General features: G+C 34.2%; 1 protein-coding gene across 7 annotated transcripts in view; it reads right to left on the bottom strand.

Annotated features, from left to right (window-relative positions):
• The window catches only part of TBC1D19 (TBC1 domain family member 19), a 148,260-nt gene that overhangs the window by 63,742 nt on the left and 70,587 nt on the right, over positions 1-13,931 (bottom strand). For all 7 annotated transcript variants that reach the window (XM_045056489.1, XM_003985476.6, XM_006931184.5 and 4 more), the window contains 2 exons: positions 3,871-3,945; positions 426-488 (listed from right to left, as the gene is read on the bottom strand). In XM_045056489.1, coding sequence (XP_044912424.1) covers positions 426-488; positions 3,871-3,945 — 138 coding nt within the window. The remainder of the gene's footprint in view (positions 1-425; positions 489-3,870; positions 3,946-13,931) is intronic.

Genomic DNA, 13,931 nt, shown 5'->3' on the forward strand with positions numbered 1-13,931 from the left:
CAACATCAGCATGTGAGGTGATCAAAGAGTAATCAAGACACTTCAAACTGACTTCAAAACGTTAATTATTTATTCAATACTTTTAACAGAAAAGTATCATGTAAAATGTTGTTTCTAAACACTGTGGGACGGCTTCAGCATGAATGTGACCCCTAGGTTAAGAATCTGTGCCTGTACCTGTCCTTGTGCTAGCAGATAGGACCAAAACAAACAATCCACTCACCCACTTGAGAACTCTTACTCTCCCACCCAATCCCACATAAGAAAAAAAGTTAACCTTATTCTAAACTTACGACATTTGATAAAAAAAATGAACATGGCTTGGATTTTGGCAGAATTCAGCTAACAACAGAGAATTCAGCTAAAGTATGCTGAGTTAGAGCACTTAAAATACGAACATTAGACGCTTTGATTTTTCAACTTACCTGATATAAATAGTCTTCAAATACAAAATAATAATCATCATTGCTTGCTGTCAACTTCACATCCTATAATTAAAGGTAGAGAGTCCTGAAAAGAACCTAAAGGTATAGGTCTATAGTACTATGATATAAATGCAATATCTAGAAACAATACTGCAATGATCTTACTTATGTATGATTATAAATGTCTCAATCAGATTTCATCATTGCTATAAATATACTTTATATGTACTTTATAAGTAATTTATACTTATAAGTATATAAGTATACTTTATATACTTTATACATATACTAATATATGTGACACATTATTACACCTCAAATTGCTTACAACCTTTTAGATTCCATTATAATTCCTTATTATTTATTTCAATATTTATCTTCTTTAAATCTAATATTTAATCTTATTTAAATCTAGTATTTAAGTGTCTTAATGTTGGAAAAACAGATACAATCATAACATCCAGAAGTAATCATAACAATCTGGCCCGAAATTAGTTCCCAAATCATCCTCTACTGTTCAAGTTTACATTCTTGACATTCCCTTGAAATACCAAACATCTTCCACCCCTTTGTGATTATTCATTTGCAAGTCATTGCATATTACCCACCAAACAAATGTTTATCTTCAAGAAGTCTATAGTCTTACCAGCAAGAATACACACACAGTAAAAATATGGGAACAGTTCCAAAGAAATATTAAAGAAATCCAAGATAATATTGCTCAGTCTACAAATTTCAACCAGGCTGTTGAGCAAAGGATCCATTAAGGGAGGAGGAAATGGGTCATGGATGCCTCTGGAAGGCGTGAATGCGCTCTAAGTCTAGAAAAAGTTAATTATAAAGACACAAATTAAGAGGAAAGAAAGAGGCTAGTCTTCTAAGTCAGAAGACAACATGGGCAGAGGGGATGATATTGCCCCTAAGGGGGTGAGAATTAGTTCTCGGAAGCCAAAAAGTTTTACATATTATAATGGTTTATGGACCTCCAAAGCTTGTCTCTGTCCAGCAAAATTTTATTCTTTGGTATTTAATTTTTTTATATTAGAGCAAAATTAATGTTTTCTCTTTAGGGAGTTGATGATGAAGAAAAGGTTGAGAAACACTGGTATAAACTGGTATAGTAAATGATGGAAAACTATAGAAGGTGTGGCTACCACACAACTTCTGTGGGAAAAAAAATATAGGCCAGAGAGAACCATTTAATAATTTAGCTTAGGGAAGGTTTGATGATGTTCCAAATTTAGTGCTGCCTTGTTCCATTCATTCCTTTAACCACTAACATAATCTTACTTTATTTTCAGATAGATTAAAAATTAGTGTTTGCCATATGATACTGTCATGAAATTTCAAATAATTATCTTAAATGCCCACTCCCTTAAAAGCTGACTTTAATAACATTTGGAGTTGCTCCAACGAGATCGGCAAAGCTCAACACGTACAAGTCAGAACAACCAGAGACAGGTATCTTCCTAAAAATATTCATGCTGTGGACAGTCAGGATTGATTCTACCAAAACTTACATCCATTTCTCAGGTACAAACTGTTTACCTCTTTCTCACAACAGATTTTCTTTACTGATTCAAACTGAAACTCATGTTGGCAGCAAAGAGAATCCTCAGCTAGCACTCCCTGATTTTCTGAACTTCTTCCCTTTTTGGGCTTCTTTCATTTGAATAGAAAAGAGGTTGAAAGGTCTTAAAGCCCAAAAGATCTCTTACGCTGTTGCTAAAATAATTCCCTGGGCTTGACTCTTTGACCTTAAACTTAGCAATAGTACCTGTGATCCAAATCTACGTAAAACTTCTGAGAGAGTCAAGACTTTGCTTCCTGTAGAGAATAGTGATTTAAAAAGTATGGTTGTGAAGTCAGATCACCTCCATTCAAATCTTAGCTTTGCTACTTAATATGGGAATTTAATTAATTTCCCTAATCTTTCTTCACTTCCTTCATCTATAAAACAGTAAAATAACAGTACTTCCTATTTTGCTATAACGCCTGTCAACATGTGGCTGGTGGGTAAGGGACCGCTGTCTGTTACAACATGGAAATTGTGGTGTTTCACATGCAACTGTTCTTTTAAACAGGGGAGCCAGCATGGCAAGAGTAGAATTACAGCCTTCAGCAACAAAGGAAAAATGCCTTCAGCTCAGCTGCTGTACAGGCATGAGCCCTCATAATCGTATTTCCAGAAAATTCAAAACGAATGATTATACGAGGGGATCCCTCTGCAGAGAGCCATACCCCTGGCCCTGCACGTCCCTTAGCTGCTAGACTCCCTCTTGTGCCCACCTTAACAGCAGCCCCGGGGGCCCAGCACACCACTTCCATCTGCATTAGTTTAGCATTTCTACTTTATTATATTTGTACATTTTCAATAGCTTCTGTAGGAGCAGCCTGTCTGAGTTGTCTAATCCATCTTCCAAACTAGCAGTAATTGTTTTTGTTAGTACTCTGGTTACAAAGTTGCAAAATTACCTCAATCCTATTTTTCCCATAAGCTCTATTATCTTTAATGCATGATTTTACAGAATGTAAGGCTTTTTCCCTGGGGCCGGGGGGAATGCATTTATCTAAAAATGATACCTAAGTGCTGGTATCTGCTACTGTTAAGGGTAGTTTTTAGGATCCTAAACAATTTACATAAAGAGTTTGGAACACTGTATGGCACATAGTAAACAGTCATTAAATGCTAGTAACTACTATTTTTATTAACCTTGGTCACGTTCCACCCACAAAAATCTTCAGATACTCCATGTGTAACTTTCTCTCCCCCATTTCTGAGAGATGAACTAATATGCCCTCCTTCTCTTACAAGTTCTAAATTAAAAATATACAAGTCTTTTCAATAGCCCAATTATTAATCCAGAATCAGTCATATCCTATATCATGCTTATACCATCAACATCTCAACCCTCAACTCGGTATCAGACGCTTGGACACAAAAACTCAGTTTATCCCTGTCATGAACTTGAGATATGCTTAACCACATGGCTAGAAACTACAAAATATTAAAAATGAAAAATGACTTCAATACAAGAGAATAAACAAGTAGGCCCTAAAGAATCATGATAAATAAGATAAAAACACCAGTCTGATTTTGACTCTGAAAAATATAGTATGATTTTCCTTTCAGTTGCATTTTTATTTGGTCTCTGTGGATAACTTGAATTTATAGGAATAAGAAATGTTACCATTCTTTTAATCAAAAAAATCAGAGTACCAGGAAAGTATCATGAGGACAACTTCAAAAGGAAAGAGGATAATATTTACTGGAGACTACAAATTTTGAAGGTGAACCTTAAATTTACAAGTACAATGACCACTGACAATTATTTTTCAAGGTTAATCTATATTATCATACAAAATACAGGCCCTGCATGTTCAAGACTCTCAGTAATTGTTAAATGGTATTTCTGAAATGAAAAAACTATACACTTTTACTTACTTTATAGATTAGACTATCCACCAAAAGGTCATGTTGTATCACATTGGTCTTGAGCTGCTCATAATATAAGATATCCTAGATTTAAAAGTAAAACAAACAAATAAAATTAAAGGTCAATCACATTTGTAGAGTCAGCCTCAAATTTTAATAAGTAATAATCATTAACAGTATTATGAACTCTAAGAGGACTTTATTTTATTCACTACATTCTCCATGCCTAGCTAATGAGACACTTAATAAATATACTTAATCCCATCACTTAGGATAAGATCTGAGCACCTGGTGGGTATTCAATCAATGCTTCCTAAATTAATTAGCTGTAATTTAACTTTAATAGCAAATATTTATTAATTACTAGGTGCCAGAAACTGTTTACCCACCATACATGAATTAACTCATTTAATCCCATACCAACAAAATAAAATAGTTCAGTGATTATTATTCCAATTTTAAAAATTATTATTCCCATTCATATTTGAGAAACAGACCCAGAGAAAAAAGTAACTTGCTGTCCAAGGCCACAAAAGCAAGCCACACAAAACTTGCTGTCCAAGGCCACAAGTCCTTCAAAAACCCAGAAGGACTACTCTGTACTGTTGTTCTAGTACCTAAATTATCATAAAATAAAAAGGTTAAACATAACAAATCATCTCTGCTAGTAAATACAATCACAGAGCATATGAAAGAAGTCAGTTTTTTTAATATTAGAATATGGTTCCATAACACTATAAAATCTGATTAACTGTATACAGTGAAAAGATTAGGCTAATGTTTAAGTTAATAGAGAATAAGACATAGAAAAAAGAGAGGGAAGATGGAAAGTAGAGAAAAAGATAGGAAAGGAAAAATATGGAAGGAGGGAGGAAGGGAAAAAAGGAGGAGGGGCTTGAAACTGTAATCCAGTTAAGCATCAGGTTAATAGTTGGTCAGGACATTCATTAAAAGAAGAAGAAGAAGAAGAAGAAGAAGAAGAAGAAGAAGAAGAAGAAGAAGAAGAAGAAGAAGGAGGAGGAGGAGGAGGAGGAGGAGGAGGAGGAGGAGGAGGAGGAGGAGGAGGAGGAGGAAGAGGAGGAGGAGGAGGAGGAGGAGGAGATGGAGAAGAGGGAGAAGAGGAAGAAGAGGAAGAAGAGGAAGAAGGAGAAGAAGAAGAAGAAGAAGAAGAAGAAGAAGAAGAAGAAGAAGAAGAAGAAGAAGAATGAAGGTAAGGATCAAGTGGCAGTAGTTGTCTTAAAGACAGATGGAAATAGCAACTCATTGTTTTAGCTGACCCTTACGTTCCTCCAAATCCCTCCAGTCATCTCTTAGGCACTTTAGTCTTAGTTTCTGCCCATATCCAAACACTGCTTGGCTCTACTAGTACACGCCAATCTGTATGAATCTTTCTGAAGATATTCCCTCAGACAGGTAAGAGCTGTGGGACAGGGTTGCTCGGGACAAAGAGTACCTGTTGCGTGCACCTGCCTTGGCAGGATGTATATGACCCTATGTTTCCTGAAATATGATTTTTTTTTTTTTTTAGAGAGAGAGAGAGTGAGCGAGCTGGGGAGTGGGGCAGAGGAAAAGGGAGAGACAGAGAATCTCAAGTAGACTCCACCCTCAGCAGAGAACCAGACATGGGGGTCTGTCCCACAACCTTGGGATCATGGCCTGACCCAAAATCAAGAGTCAGACACTCAACTGACTGAGCCACCCAGGCGCCCCTGAAATTAATTTCTTAGTCTTGAAAGATGCTTAATACAGAGTGCTCGGACTTCAGTGAAAGTGCTCTTTGCCTAAAGATAATCTGGAGATTTACTACCTACTTTTAGTCATTTTAATTTTAATTTAAAAAAAAGTCTTACTTTGCTCTTATTTATGATGTTTTGATTTCTTAACTAAGGCAAAATTATTTTATTATTTTAACTTCCATTGTACCTATTGAATCCATTTCTCTCACTAAAATAAAAGAACATTCTTAAAGAGAGGAATAGTACCTAATTCAAACACCAACCCTTGACAACTGGCAAAGAGCCTAGCATTATACTCTAATATTTCCTAGCAACGGGGGTGGAAAACCTAAGAAATTCAGAGTTATGCCTCTTTTTAAAAATAAAATAAATAAAGAATCACAAACCGATATATGACTGTTAAAAAAAGTAAAACAATCTACAGCTGGATAAAGAAAAAGTTTAATAATCCTTTCTTTTTCCATTCTGCTTTCCCAAAGAAAATAATGTTATTTGTGTTGTATTTATAATATTATTTGTAATTTCGTATTCTTCCATAGCTTTCTCCACATTTGTACAAATATATAATTATATGTAAGGGTTTTGGTTGTCACTTTTTAACATAAACTGGAATCATACTATACTCATTCAGCTTCTCTAACTTAGACATATCATGGTCATCCCTCTATGTTAGCAAGTATACATCTGTCTTTCTTCTTAATAGCTAAATACACTGTAATATTTTTAAAGTTGTGCCATAGACCAACCATAATTTATTTAATCTTTCTCCTGTAGATGGATACTGAAGTTGCTTGCCACCACAAACAACACTGTAATAAATATCCTTATGCACATGTGCTTTCGTATCTATGGAATACATTGACAAAGAAAGGATTATAGGCTGAGGGTTATACATAACTTTAGCTGGACTATAGTTTGCCCAACGATTTTCCAAAAATCATCAATTCAGATTCCCACCAGCCACACATGAATGCACAAGTTTACCTATATCCTCACCTCTTTTAACTTTCTCACGGATGAAAAATGGGTCTCTTATTGTTGTGTTAATTTGCACTTTCCCAAATAACAATAAAGGTGAACATCCTCTCATCTGTTTACTGGGCATCTGAATTTCTACTTCAATGATTTGCCTTTCATAACATTTTTCTATTAGGTTATAGCTATTTTATTAATTTGTCAGTCTATTTATAATGAGGATTAATGCTTTGTCATTTGAATTACAAATACTTTTTCTTCAAAAAAAAAGTGTTTGATTCTTGTTTATGGTATACATTGACAACTTTTTAAAAATTCCCTATAGCTTTGGGGTTTTTTGTTTGTTTGTTTGTTTGTTTGTTTTTTGCTTAGGCAAGGCTATCTTACCATATGTTTATACAAATATTTTTCTATCTTTTCTAAAATTACTATTTTTATTTAAATATTTATAATCTACTTGTAACTTATCTTTACATATGATAAGCAAAAGGTCTGTTTTCTTTCAGAAAGATGGTTAATTATCAGCATCATTTATTCAATAAACCATAAATCTCCAACTAAAATAAAACTTTATTACTTCTCTATCAGAAATGGGCAGATTCGGCAGGTAGAAAACCAACAAGGATAAAGTTGAATACAACAACACCATCCATTAGCTGGATATAATAGACATCTATACACTACCTCATCCAACAACAGCAGAATGGAAATGCTTCTCAAGCTAACATGGGACATTCACCAAGACAGACCACATTCTGGGTCATAAGACACCCTTAACAAATTTAAAAGAATACAAATCACACAATGTCTGCTCTTAGATCACAATGCAATTAAACTAGAAATCAGTAACAGAAAGACAACTGAAAAATGACCAAATACTTAAACAACATATTTATAATAACACATGGGTCAAATAAAAGCTCTCAAGATAAATTTAAAATATTTTGAACTAATGAAAATGAAAATGCAACTTATGAAAATTTGTGGGATGCACGAAAGTAGTGCTTAAAGATAAATTTATAGCATTGAATGAATAGATTAGAAAACAAGAAAAATCTAAAAACAATAACTTTAGTTCCCACCTTAGGAAACTAGAAAAAGAAGAGCAAATTAAATCCAAAGTAAGCAGAAAAAAGTAATCATAATATTTAGAGCAAAAATAAATGAAATTGAAAACAGAAGATCAATAGAGAAAAATCATCAAAACCAAAGCTGGTTTTTTGAAAAGATTAGTAAAACTGATGAGCCTCTAGCCAGATTAATAAGGAAAAAAGAGAGAGGACGCAGACTGCTAATATTGGAAATGAAAGTGGGAATATCACTACAGATCCTTGGACATTAAAAGGATAATAAAGTGGTACTATAAACAACTGGATACCCACAGATTTTATAACCTAGGTGAAATGGACCAATTATATGAAGAACAGTTTGCCAAAATTCACACAAAAAAGAAACAGACAATCTTGAATAGGCCTATATCTATTAAAGTAGTTGATTCAATAATTCATAACCTTCCCAAACAGACAGTACTAAGCCCAGAGGGGTTCACTACCGACCATTTAAGAAAGACATTCTAGGGGCGCTTGGGTGGCTCAGTCGGTTGAGCGTCCAACTTCGGCTCAGGTCATGATCTCCTGGTCCGTGAGTTCGAGCCCCGCGTCGGGCTCTGGGCTGACAGCTCAGAGCCTGGAGCCTGTTTCAGATTCTGTGTCTCCCTCTCTCTCTGACCCTCCCCCGTTCATGCTCTGTCTCTCTCTGTCTCAAAAATAAATAAACGTTTAAAAAAAAAAAGATTAAAAAAAAAAAAAGACATTCTACCAATCCTCTACAATCTCTATCAGAAAACAGAAGTGGGGAAATACTTCCTAGCTCATTCTATAAGGTCAACATTGCCCTAACACCAAAACAGACAAAAATATCACAAGAATAGAAAAGAGACCAATATCACTCATGGACATAGAAAAAAAAAAAAAAGTCCTCAACAAGAGAGTAGCAAAATTGAATCCAACAATGTATAAAAAGAACTGTACACCAGGACCACATGAGATTTACCACAGGTTTATAAAGCTGGTTCAACATTTAAAAATCAATTAATGTAATCTATCACATCATGGGTTAACAAGAAAAAAAAAACATGATTACATCAATAGAAAAAGTAAAACCATTTGACAAAATACAACACCCATTTATAATAAAAACTCTCATAAATTAGAAATAGAGGGGAACTTCCTCAACTTTATAAAGAATAGCTACAAAAATACAGCTATCATAATGCTTATGCTGAGAAACTCAAAGCTTTCCCCCTAAAATTAGGTACAAGGTAGGGATGTCCCCTCTCACCACTCCTTTTCAACATCATAGTGGAAGTTCTAGCTACTATAAGATAGGAAAAGGAAATAAATGGTACACAGATTCACAATGAAGAAGTAAAACTGTCTTTGTTTGCAAATGACATGACCGTCTATGTAGAAAACCCGAAAGATTTGACAAAGAAAACCTCTTGGAACTAATAAGCAATTACAGCAAGGTTGCAAGATAAAAAGGTTAATATTCAAAAGCCAATCATGTTCCTATATACAAGCAATGAACAAGAGGAATTTGAAATTAAAAACACAATACCATTTACACCAGCCCCCCAGAGAATAATTTCAACTTAGATATAAATCTAACAAAATATGTGTAAGATCTACATGAGCAAAGCCACAAAATTCTGATGAATGAAATCAAAGAAAAGTTGAATAAGTGGAGAGATATTTCATGTTCATAGATAGGAAGAATCAATATTGTCAATCATATGTCAATACAATCAATATTGTCAATCAATATGTCAATACATATCTCATATCTTGTATACAGATACAAGATATGTATTCTTTCTAACTTGATCTATAGATTCAATGCAATCCCAATCAAAATCCCAGGAAGATATTTTGTGGATACTGACAAACTGATTATCTAAAGTTTTTTATCATGAGGTAAAAGACCCAAAGTAGCCAACACAATACTGAAGGAGAAAGAGGAAATTTTAAAGCTTATATCAAGAAATAAAAGACCCAAAATAGCCAACACAATACTGAAGGAGAAGAGCAATGTTGGAGGACTGATATTGCTCAACTTCAAGACTTACTATAAAACTACAGTAATTAAGGCAATGTGGTATTGCCTTAGACAAATCAATGGAACAAAACAGATTCCAGAAACAGACCAACATAAATATATGATCAACTGATCTTTGATAAAGAAGTAAAGGAAATATGAGGGAGCAAAAACCAAAAACCAATCTTTACAAAAAGGAGGATAAAACAAGTGAACATCCACATGCAAAGATCAACTGATCTTTGATAAAGAAGTAAAGGAAATATGAGGGAGCAAAAACCAAAAACCAATCTTTACAAAAAGGAGGATAAAACAAGTGAACATCCACATGCAATCATCATCATCATCATCATCATCATCATCATCATCATCATCTAGATACAGACCTTACACCCTTCACAAAAATTAACTCAAAATAAATCACAGACTTAAATGTAAAGTGCAAAACTACAAAACTCATAGGGGATAATACAGGAGAAAACCAAGATGACTTTAGATATGGTGATACCTTTTTAGATATAATCAAAGACATGATCCATAAAAAGAAATAATGGATGGGCTGGCTGCATTAAAATTAAACACTTGTGCTCTGCATAAGACAATGTCAAGAAAATGAGAAAACAAGCCACTGGCCAGGAAAAAAATATTTGCAAAAGATATATCTGATAAAGGACTTTTATCGAAAATATACAAAGAACTCTTAAAACTCAACAAGAAAACAAACAACGCAATTAAAAAATGGGCTATAGAGCTCAACAGACACCTCAACAAAGAAGACTTGCAAATAGGAAATAAGCATATGAAAAGATGTTCCACATCATATGTCATGAGGGAAATGTAAATGAAAACAACAATGAAATACCACTACATACCTACATGTATTCATATTTACATTATTGCCTATAATTTACAAATTCCCATAGGGAATTTCATGTTAACTGCTATTCTAAGTAGTAATTTGTAATCATATTTGTAATGTTTTTTATTATAAATTAATGATAAATACCCTTCATAACCAATGCTAGGAAACTAATAAATATTTCAAAAAAAGAAAGTCATTAAATTTTTAATCTTAGTGCAGTATGCTTCCATAAAGAAGTATATCTTCAAAGCGCTGTGAATAACTTAACATCTATAACTTTAGGCACGTAACAGTGCTACTGACAAAAATCTACTTTTAATTAAGAGAAAAATAAAAACAAATCAGAGAATTTGAGACTTAGAAGGTACCTTGGAAATATCTAGTCTATTTGCCTTATTTGAACATTAAGGAAATGAGATCTGGCCAAGTTAACTGTTTTAGCCAAACTTACAGAACTGGCTAGTGACTCATCTAGTCCTCCTAATTCCAATCTAGGATGTTTGGTTTCAGTAATTTTTGGTGTAATTTATCCATATAAAATGAAAGAAAAACACGGATAATAAAGTTGAAATTATAACTATGTTATAGTGATAAACGATGATTTTTATATTAATATTTTAATTATAGTCTATAAAATATATAAGCAATTATAAAATGCAATGATTACTAATAATATAACAGGATATTTTTAAGCTCCAGTAATATAGATATTTAAGAGTAATAAATTATAATTATAAAAATATAAATTATAAATTTATAATTATATAATTATAAAAAGTAATAAATTATAAAAAATTTATAATTATAAAAAAATATATAAAATTATAATTATAAAAGCTCTGAAAAACAAAGTAGCCCAAATTTTCAGCATCAGAGAATATTTAAACTTTAGTATATATATTTGTTTGGTACTTTATGCAGACTTACACTTTTTAACTAAAGAAAAAAGGAAATATACTCACAGGAAATGAAAGACTCCAAAGAACATTCCTAACATTTTGTAGGTCATTAAACATTATGTGAGCCTACCATTTTCAGACACTGTACAAGATACTGACATTTACAGATGGTGAAGAGGAAAAACAATCCTTGTCCTCAGGTATTCGACCTAGAAACTGCAGCAGCCAAATGAATAAGAAGTATAGTATATGTGGGGCGCCTAGGTGGCTCAGTCGGACCAAGTGTCCGACTCTTGGTTTTGGCTCAGGTCACGATCTCACGGTTCGTGGGTTCAAGCCCCATGTTGGGCTCTGCACTGACAATGCAAAGCCTGCTTGGGATTCTCCCTCGCCGCCCCTCCTGCATGCTCTCTCTCAAAATAAAGAAAGAAACTTAGCAGAAAAAAAAAAAGAAAAGAAAAGAAAAGAAGAAGTATGGTATGTGTTTCTGTGTCTTTAGGCCTTTGTTCCTGCCCTGGTTATGACAGGAGAGAGAGAAAAAGGTATCTAACTGTAATGGTGATGGAGCTGGGAGAAGACAAGGTAGGGGAGAGAATGGGGGGAAGGTTTCTCAGAGAAGGTGACAGAACAAGCTGCGTCTAAAAGAAGAGGAGGCGTTTCCAAGCAGACAAAAGTCCGCGGAGGTTTTTTCAGGATGAGAACTGCAGGGAGCAAAGAAAGATAAAACAGCATCTCTTGAAGGACCACAAACGCATCGAGGTAATTATGCCTTTTCTTTTAGACTTCAGGAGCCTGGCATAATTTCAGAACACATATTGGAGTTCTGTAGGCATCTGGAAATTAAAGTTTTAGGCGTAAGAGAGAGTTTGGCTGAACCCAGAGTCAAAGCCATTAGGGAATAAGTGACCTGTAAATAAGACAGGCCAGGCAACATGTAGTACAGAATGAAAAGAAGATCAAAATGGAATTCTTACAAATACAAGCCCTTAAGGTCCAGCAAAGGAACTCAAAATGGACATGAAAAAAAAAAAGAAAAAGAAGAAAGAAAGAAAGAAAGAAAGAAAGAAAGAAAGAAAGAAAGAAAGAAAGAAAGAAAGAAAGAAAAAAAGAGAATGAAGAACTACAAAAACAGGGCAAACTAAATTAAGAGCAAGAATACTTCAAGGGCAGAGTAAGCAAGAGTATCAAACACAGTAGACGTAAAGACTAAAATGTGTCCACTGTTCTTTGGTGACTTTAGCCATGGCAGTTGTAGTCATGTAGTGGGGTGTATGCCAGACCATGGTAGACTGAGTAATTAATGAAAGTGGATGCCTCCAACACAGACTTTTCTTTCAGAAGGTTTCGCTATAAAAGTACAGGAAGCAAGAACAGGTGCTGATGCAAAGAAGTTTACAGATTTGGTGGAAGGAATCTGAGCGAGTCTCTCATGATGATTTCTGTTTTCTCCAGGAAGGAGAAGATGAGGTGTTTTGCTAAGACTCTGAAAAGAAGTGTTGAGGAGAATGAAAGTCAGAAACGGGCACTGTGAAGACTGAATGAGCTGACCAGGAAAATCTAGGAAGGTCAGGCATTGTTATCGACCTGGGGAAGGTTGTGGAGAAACTTATGAACTCACTAAAGAAAATTTTAATTAATACTAGTCCTGGCTATTTTATCAGTAAGCAAGTACCTAAAACAAAGTAGAGAAGAATTTTCAGTATTCTTTGGCAAACTAAATTAAGCAAAAAAATTTAAAATAGGACGAATGTTTACTAAATATGGATATCCTGATAGGCACCTAGAGATTTGCATATAAGAAAATATACAAAAGCAATCTTTTTAAATGTATGACATATTTCCTTAATAAGAGAAAAAGAATCGAAGTAAATAATGTTCTAGTGAAATAAATTAATTACTAGGAACTTAAATCATTAAATCCAGTTTATCTATTGAGATAAGATTTTTAAAAATATCTTCATGGGTGTGAAATGTGAAATATTCCACTTATCTCTGTAACTCCTCAATTACGATGCATTTCTACTTGTCGCGTATTTTAAGTGATTGAAAAAAAGTTCTGATAAAGTATTCTTGGTAAGAAACGACTATTCTTCCCTCCCACCCCACCCACCCAATGTACCTACCACCTACAACAATTATTTTGGAACTGCTTTAGTTTGTTGAGGTCATACTTTTACACCTGAAAATAAGTGAAAGTGATGGAAAGTGTTTTATTCAATGAAATCAAGGTTGCTTTTCTGCAAATATTAATTTCTATTTCCAGACTTGCCATTGTGCATTTAAAGATTAAGACGATGGGACACCTGGGTGGCTCAGTTGGTTAAGCGTCCGACTTCTGATTTCAGCTCAGGTCATGACCTCATGATTTGTGAATTCAAGCCCTGAGTTGGGCTCTGTGCTGACAGTGCAGAGCCTGCTTGTGATCCTCTCTCCCCCTGTCTCTCTGACCCTCCCCTGCTCATGCTCGCTCTCTCTCTCAAAATAAATAAACTTAAAAAAAAT

The sequence above is a fragment of the Felis catus genome, chromosome B1 (genome assembly GCF_018350175.1).
Source record: "Felis catus isolate Fca126 chromosome B1, F.catus_Fca126_mat1.0, whole genome shotgun sequence".
Classification (NCBI taxonomy): domain Eukaryota; kingdom Metazoa; phylum Chordata; class Mammalia; order Carnivora; family Felidae; genus Felis; species Felis catus.